Here is an 8,350-nt window from a genome sequence, read left to right on the forward strand (position 1 = left end):
CACCACCCCACCATGGAATACTTAAATAACTCTTAATGAAATGCACAAAAGATTGAAGCAAACGAAACCAACATATATCGATTTTGAAGAAAATAGTTGGTATTGAAATCCATATTTATGCCAAAGTAAAAACACATATACAGAAGGAAACTTTTAGGCTATAAAAGTGCAGCTTCTTCAATGAGATAGTGCCTGTAATATACAGCAGGAAATCTCTTAAAAAGTAAAAGAAGAAGAATGCTTGTATAAGAAAATAAATATAAGTAAAACACAACTAGTAAGACAGATTTATGGACAATGCAACTTAAGTTAAATTACTGGTAAACTACTTAAAATGTATTGTGCCGATGACGAGTGATAGCCTCATTTTTCTTTAGTTGGGGGTTGCACGCATGAGCAAAAGTGTGATTTCGTCTTCTTCTGACTGGTTTTTACCCCACCATAAAGATAGTCCCGCAATAAAACTCTTCTTTTGTACTCAGAAATTCTGGTTTGTGCTTTGCTTTTTTGTTTATCATCAATATCCAATAAGAGAAACTGTATCTTCTGCACCTCCAACTGCAACCGGCCAATCTTTTCAGACCCCCTTCGAGCTTGTTCTGATATTCTCCGCCTCGTTACATTCAAATTATCATCTGGTTCTAGTGCAGATTTCACATCAAAAGACCAGGAACCATCTTCAACATGTGTTATGAAATTGCGGGTCACATCAAATAGCTTCATGATGGCTTCCTCAGCTTCTTCTAGCTGCTCTTTCACTGTACCATATTCAATTCCTTTCCCCTTATTGCTTGTCTCGGTTATCTCTACCTTCTTCTTCAGGTCCTGCACAGTTATTTGAAGGTTAGCCAACTTTTTTGCATCAGAATCAAGTCTTTGCAAAATCTTCCTCTTGCTTCCGTCGTGGTTGGGCTCTGAAAATCTATTAGAACTCTCTTGATCTACACCCAACTCCTTCACAAGAGATTCTGTAGACGGAGTTCTGCCTTTGCGTGCCTTCACTGTTCCAATTTTTTGGTAGTCAGTTGGTGCAGTGGCCATTTTTTGGGCCTTGCTTACTTCCAAGTCAACATTAGCATCACAGTTGGTAGTTTCCCACGATTCGAACATCTGAGCATCAATCTCTGCAGCGGTTCTCCTACTTAAATTATAGGATGAACACTCAGATATCTGATCAAGTATGATATCTTTTGTCATCATCTCGTTTTCCTCAGATATTTCAGGAGTTGGTCTCTGGACGTTGACATTGTTACTGAGCCGATAGCCAAGTTCTTCCCCTTCTTGTCTAGCATTTATCTGCCTCTTTGCTCTAACACTTTCTCGACTAGAGCTGCTTCCAAATTTTAACTCTTCAATCTGTTTCGTAGCATTCTCTAGTTTGGAATTGAGATTTAAGTTTTCCAGCATTGCAAGCTTTTCCATTTCCAGAACTGCTTCTTCAATAGCTTTAATTCTCATATGGATACCCTGCAAGTCGGAGAAACCATCAGGAACCAGGGCAATTTGACCTTCACTTGTTTGTTGAGAGTTTTCAGCATGCAATTCAGCTCCCAGATCGGCATCCTGTAAAACAAGACAATTGTAAGGCAAAGAATCAAAGCTCAAAACCATTTGAGATCCATGGCACTGTTAACATAAATGATAATTTACCGACAGAACTAGCTTTTATGTCCAACTTATGAAGATCTATATTCTCAACAGAACTAGCTTACACTTTGACAAAGTTCTGACATACTTTCAGTAATGAAAAACTTGGTAAAAGTGCCAAGCATTAATTCAATAAAAATACTAAACAACTTTCTCATGGGAACAAGAAGTTTCAAAAAGTATCATGTTAGTAAACATATACTGGTGCAAACTCGGAAAACTAGGGGCATGAATTTGCTTGTGTAAATAAACCACGAGATGCTCGCATAGGTCAAGGAGGTATATGGTTGGCTTAAAACTTAAGTTGTATATTCAACCAAATAGAATGGAGTCCATATTGCTTTGGTTTATTAAAATTTAAAAAGAAAATATGAAATCATAAGCAAACAAACATTACCTTTAATTCAGTATGATCTGAGGGAAGTTTAGGGTGCAGGAGAGTTCGACTCTCCAAAGATGTCAAGCTGTCCATTAGAGAAACAATTGCAGGAACATATGCTTCCAACTGAGCTTTAAGCCCTTCATTCTCACTTTCCAAGATTCTAACACTTCTTTCCAGCTCTTCTACCTCCATAGCTTTGGAATTTCTTCTACTTTCACGGACATCACACTCCTTACTGAGCTCACGAGCCTTCTCTTCAAAAATTGCTTCACGGACAGCTGAAGTATGTAGCTCACCAAACCATGCAGCAGCCTGAGTTTCCCAAATTTCAACTTCATTTCTTCCCTTTTCTAGTTCAAGGCTCAAACTCTCCTCCGTATGTTTGCTTTCTTCAAGTTCCTCGTTCAATATCAACAGTTCAACCTCAAGTTTCTGATTGACCTGACGAATGCTTTCAGTCTCCTTACTTTGATGATCATAGTCCCCAGAGAGTTTCATAATTTGCTTCTTTTGATCTTCTCCTATCCGCTTGACCTCCTCATATTTAGTCTGCAGATCCTCCAAAACTTTATGAAGTCGGGCTCTCTCCTCTTGAATTGCACCGAGCATTTGTTCTGCTTCCAGTAGTGCAATCTCCTTCTGGCACAGCAAATCCTTTCTCTTTGCAACTTCAGCATTTAACTGATCACCAACAGATCTAACTGAAACCAGTTCATTGTTCAATTTTTTCATGGCATCATTGAGATTTGAGTTTTCCATTTGTATATCTTCAAGCTGCTTCTCCATTATCTTCAATTTTCCCTCGAGATCACTATTGACACATTTGAGTTTACTCAGATTGTCACTGAGATACTTTATATCTTCAAAATTATCAACAATAATATCCTTCAAAATAAGAGAAATGTTACTTTGAGATATCGCTTCAGAAATTACAGCAGAGTTTTCCTCTTCTAGATCATGTTTCTGCTTGTCCAAGTCTAAAACTTCCTTCATCAAAGATCTTTTCTCATTTAGCACCTTGCAGTTGTCTTCCAGTGACGTCTGATATTGCCTTTGCAAGGCTAACAGTTGCCCACGAACACTCATCAATTCAGTCTGCAAACTTTCTTCTCTTTGGCCTCCCTCTACCACTTTTGATCTCAGTACTTCATTCATATCCGCAAGTTTTTCAGCTCTGATCTGCATCTTCAAAAACTGCTCAGACTGAACATTCAACTCCTTGAGCAGTGAATTCTTCACTGCAGCAAGATTTTCAGCCTCTAGTTTCAGTTGCCCGAGCAGTGCAATAAGAACTGAATTCTCAATTATGAATTGCTGATTTTCTTCCAGAGACTTTAGAAGTGAATTTTGCATCTCTTGGAGTCTGCCAAATACACGTTCAAGAACTGATTGGTCTTGACTGATCTTATCATCGTAACCATGGATACCATTAGCATCAAGAGTCCTCAACACCTGATAAAGCCCCACTCTCAGTATGGTAATTTGATCAAATAAGGATTTTATCTCCATCTGCTTTTCACAATTTCCAAGCTCCAATTCAGAGATAAGTTTTTCTGATAATTTGGAGGCTTCCAAGAGTTTCGTACACTCGAGCAATAGGGACAAATTCTGCTCTTCCATATCTTGTGCACATTTCTGCAAGATGAAAACTTCTACTTGAGCATTCATGGCCTTGTCTTGCTCCTCTTCAGATTCTTTCTTCCTGAATAGACTTTCACCTTGCAGAAAATGGATCTGAGATTCCATAGCAGTTTCTCGGGTTTTACTCAACTGCACAAAACTGGCATGTTTTTGCATTTCAGCCCCTAATGACTTTTGCAGCTCTTCCACTTCACGAAGTGTTGATTCTCTCACTTTCTCCAGAACTACATATTTTTCTTCTAGTCCCTTGTATTTTTCCTCTAAATCTTCCAGCCTTTTCTGACTGACATCCAACTGAGAAACCAAACCTTCTCTCTCTGTTATCAGACCAGACTTCTCATCATCAAGCAACATGCAGGAGTTTTCTAAGCTCCTTAATATTTCCCTCGACCCTTCAAGTTCGGCATTAACATCAGAAAGGGTATTCTCCAGAAAGTTATTCTTCTCAGAAAACTTCTCCAGATTCTCTGTTGCAGTCTGTAACTGACAAATGAGTGTGTCCTTCTCAGCAGCAAGGGTGGTTTTCTCTCTCAAAAGTGATTGACAGGTTTCTTCCAACGTCTTTACTCTCCCCCGAACACCTTCTAATTCGACATTCAAATCCGAGAGTGAATTCTCTAAAAGGGCATTCTTCTCAATAAGTTTCTCCATGATTTTCAGCTTCTCCAGGAGGGCCATCTTTTCATCTCTTTCTTTTTCGCAGACATCTTTAAGCTCCATGTTCTCATCCTGCAATTCCTTCACAGAGGATGCAAAGTTTTCTGGATTTAAGCAAACTGACTCCAGCTGCACTGTCATATCCTGGTGTCTTTTGTTTAAGTCATTGAGCTCCTCTTTTAAACAGTAAATTTCTTGCTGAAGAGCGTTTCTTTGGTCCACTCTAAGTTCAACTTCAGCCTCAAGTTTTGCTATAGTCTCCATTAAGCTTAAAATCTCATCTTGCAAATTCTTGATAGACACAGCTGAACTTAAACTGAGTTCGTTCAGGCTCGAATTCTCCTCCTTGACCTTCTGTAGTTCATCCTCCAAACCCTGATTACGAGTTTCAAAGTCCTGTAAAATTTGAGTCCTGTTCTGAAGCTCCATGGCGAGAAATCTGAGTTCTTCCTGAGATTGAGAGTGCAAATGCTGCAGAGTTTGAAATGCTGTTTCAGCCTCCATAAATCTCAGGCGTTCCTCTTGTATGGAGGTCCAAAGTCTCCCCAACTCCTTCTGTTTCTCTGTTAATTCCTGGCTTTGATCCCCCATCTTCTTCACCAAAGACTCCACCTCGGTATGCAGACTCTGATTGGTTTTCTCCAACAGGCTACACCTTACTTCAGCACCTTTTAACTTATCAGCCCCATCATCCAACTCACTTTTGAGCTTTTGAGCCTCCTCCTCCGCACATTTAAGTCTTTTTTCCAGGATATCAAAAATCTCCAAGCACTGCTGGTACTGAAGAGCTGCTGCTTCCTTATCTTTGGTCAGCTCAAGAACTACTTGCTTTAAAGTCACAACTTCACTTTCAGCCTTCTCTGCTCTTTCTGCCATCCTGCTGACACTTTCTTGAGCATTCAATAGTTTTTCTTCCAGATTGCTTATTGCCTCTGAACACTGCTTGTATCGAGCAAGAGCATCCTCCTTTTCAGCTTCTACTCTAGCAAGGTCCTGCTTTAAAGCTTGAGCTTCTGTCTCGGATTTACTAGCTCGCTCACTCAGTTCTCCAGCATCTTTTTGAGCATTAGAAATACTATTCTGGAGATTATTGATCTTCTCCAAGCACTGCTGGTATTGTGCAAGATTAGATTCTCTTTCGGCCTCTAATTTGGTGAGGGCATCCTTCAAAGTCTGAACTTCAGCTTCAGCTTGACTTGCTCGTTCATTAAGCCCCTTGGAATCTTCTTCTGCACGAGAGAATTCTTTCTCTAGATTGGACAATCTCTCCAAGCTCTGTTGGTACTCAAATAGGCCAGCTTCTTTTTCAGCTTCTAATCTCGCAAGAGCATTCTTCAAGGTAAAAATCTCCATCTCAGCTTTACTCACTCGTTCAGACTCAGAAGGGACTCGAACCCTGATGTCAGAAACCTCGTTGTCTTGCAGACTTCTTTCTTTCTCCTCTACATCATGAAAGAAATGTTTAAGACCTTTTCTGACCACTGGAGAGTCAGATTCTTCAGTGAATGCTGCAATCCTCTTGGTAGAAAGTGAAGAGATTCCAACAGCATCCTTCTGCAACTCATCAGGCTCCAAATATGCACGTACAAGTGGTGTTATCTCAGGTGTACGGGGATCTACATCAGTAGCAGAAACTCCCGGTTTGTCATCTGCAAATACCATGGGAACTTGGTTAGGGAACACTTCTGCCATGGTCCGATGAGCCTGACGAATCACCCCGGTTGCATGATCATATCTGTCAGCCAATGCACGGTATGCCCGATAAAACTCTTCTACCAATTTCATTAATTCCGGGCGCTTCTTGTAATACATCTCTGCTCGCCTAGCAAAGGAATCAGCATCTTCTTCAATGAGCTTGATCATTTGCTTGACCTTTGTATCCATATCTGTTCATGCATAAGATATTTCGATGGGTCAAAAAACAGATATACAGAGAAAGAATGAAAATTCCAATGCAGCAATCAAACAAAATTATGAGACCAGAGAAAGAGGAATCTCATTACCACCAGGCAAAATCTTATTGGATTCAATAATCAATTTTGCTCTTTCAAACTCGGTTCGATTAATGAAAGCCACCAAGCAAACTCAATACAGAATCAAATACATTATCAAGCTTCTAAACCAAGTTCCCATACGCATTTTAAAAAATCTTTAACTGTTACTACTCAACTGTTTATAGTTCATCATACCATTATGATCGGATTACCTGTGAGATTCTCCTGGAGCCATTTCGAATTTTTCCGGCTTATGTGGCTGTTCCACCACCATGAGTACATGCCTTTAGAATCGGTACGCTTCACAGTTGCCATGACTTTAGTCCTCAACAATACCGATTCCTGATTCCGGCCACGGATAAGAATTCTTAATTCAGAGAACTCGGTGATGGATCAACCCGAAACAAGTTTCTTCTACTACAAACTACCCACTTTAAGATTGAGAAATTAAAAATCTTGAAACCTCTCAGCCCTCTGTGCTTATTTCCTGATATCAACAAACAAAAAACAAAACAATTCAGTTTTGACATGAAGGAAAAACATTACTTGATCACATGATCAGGAACTTAAAAGGATAAAAAAAAAAGGAGCACAAAAAATAACCTGATCATAATAATCCAACGGTCCAAATACGTCAAGGAGCAGCCTAGTAACCGTACAAAACTACCACAAAGTTGCCTGATCAAAATAACGCATAATTAAAACAGGTGGATTGAAAAAGGTAAGGTAGAATCTGATCAACAAAAAAATGCTTAAAAATAAATTTCAGATACAGAATCAGCTGCATAACATAGAAATCATCGAAAACCATCTGGTCATCATGAAACTAGTTAAATTTTATCAACTTAAGCATAATTCAACAACTAAATTACCTGAAAAAGAACTATAAGAATAATGAAGACTAACAAAAATCATCGACCATAAAAAGAAAGAACAATTTGTATGCACAAAACCATTAAATACATCAAACATGAGTTGTAGAATAGAATAAAAAAGCTTACGATCAATTTTATTCTTTTTGAAGAAAAAATGGTTTCTGGGTTTTGATTATAAGCATCTGTTGATGAACAAAAGAACAACTTTTTCTCTGTTTCAACCCATTTATCGAGTGATAATCCTCTGTTACGACTCAAGCTTCCTTCTTCTTTTTCTGTCGGTTTGGTCTGGCTGGTTTATTATCTGGGTTTTTGGTGCTATATGAGAAGGTTGTCAATGAGGAAAAGGAAAGAAAAGAAGGACAAAAAAGGACGGCGAAGGATAAAGACTACTATAAAGACACGGTAAAATATTAAGCAAATAAATAGAAGACGGAAAAAAAAAGGACTTGGTACTTGTTCACTTTGTAGCTTTTGAAGAAAGAATCGACCATTTTGGTATAAGGAAATGACGACGCTATCCCTTTGTGTTTAAGATTTCTTAATTGTTAGGAGAAAATTATATCACAAATCACTCATTTCTTAGCAAGATTACAAATGAGTCACCTAACTTTTACAAGTTACAAATAAGCCACTTAATTAATAAATATCGTGAAAATGTGAAATCCTTAAAAATTAAAAGGATTTTAAATGATATCGTTAGGAAACATTTTTAATGATTTTCTTATTGATTAAATTATACGTTGTCCAATTATTAGTAAATTTATAAACAACTCATCTAATTTTAAATTAATCGAAAAAGAAAATTCATTTCAATTTTTGGTTTCTCAAAAACTAAGAGTTCATTTTTCGAATGGTGAAGAGATTGTCATCAGTGAGAGGAAGAACCTATCTCAAGACAAAGGACATCTGACAATTGATAATAAAAATCGATGATTTCATGGCTTTTGATAGTGATTCGCAAGAATTTAATCTAATTAATTGAATGAGAAGATTGAAGTGAATGTTATAGTGAAAATTAGAGTTCATTGTCCATCATCATATATGATGGTTGACAGTGATTATCCCATTGACATATGATATGACTGTTACAATTAATTAATGGGGTAGGTGATCAAAACTCTATGAAATGTAACATGTTTAAATGAATAAAA

At 38.0% G+C, this 8,350-nt stretch overlaps 1 protein-coding gene across 2 annotated transcripts; it reads right to left on the reverse strand.

Annotated features, from left to right (window-relative positions):
- Positions 1–63: 63 nt before the first annotated feature.
- On the reverse strand, positions 64–7,574 carry LOC120143687 (protein NETWORKED 1D-like). 2 transcript variants are annotated; one of them, XM_039157942.1, is made up of 5 exons: positions 7,323–7,574; positions 6,925–6,999; positions 6,534–6,808; positions 2,045–6,213; positions 64–1,563 (listed from the first exon to the last, which is right to left on the reverse strand). In XM_039157942.1, the coding sequence occupies exons 3-5, from the start codon at positions 6,634–6,636 to the stop codon at positions 364–366; spliced, it is 5,472 nt and encodes a 1,823-aa protein (XP_039013873.1). In that variant the 5' UTR covers positions 6,637–6,808; positions 6,925–6,999; positions 7,323–7,574; the 3' UTR covers positions 64–363. The 2 variants fall into 2 exon arrangements, with proteins under 2 accessions (XP_039013873.1, XP_039013874.1); XM_039157943.1 differs by lacking the exon at positions 6,925–6,999.
- Positions 7,575–8,350: the final 776 nt, after the last annotated feature.

Source organism: Hibiscus syriacus, unplaced genomic scaffold (genome assembly GCF_006381635.1).
Source record: "Hibiscus syriacus cultivar Baekdansim isolate YM2019G1 unplaced genomic scaffold, ASM638163v2 tig00110860_pilon, whole genome shotgun sequence".
NCBI lineage: Eukaryota > Viridiplantae > Streptophyta > Magnoliopsida > Malvales > Malvaceae > Hibiscus > Hibiscus syriacus.

What these genes read in the sequence shown, in the direction of transcription:
- LOC120143687 (XM_039157943.1), bottom strand. Translation starts at nt 6,636, where the DNA reads ATGGCAACTGTGAAGCGTACCGATTCTAAAGGCATGTACTCATGGTGG. An exon ending in GCTCCAGGAGAATCTCACAG is followed by an intron (nt 6,214 to 6,533) that starts GTAATCCGATCA and finishes ATGCATGAACAG; the next exon opens with ATATGGATACAAAGGTCAAG. An exon ending in CAGATCATACTGAATTAAAG is followed by an intron (nt 1,564 to 2,044) that starts GTAATGTTTGTT and finishes CTTGTTTTACAG; the next exon opens with GATGCCGATCTGGGAGCTGA.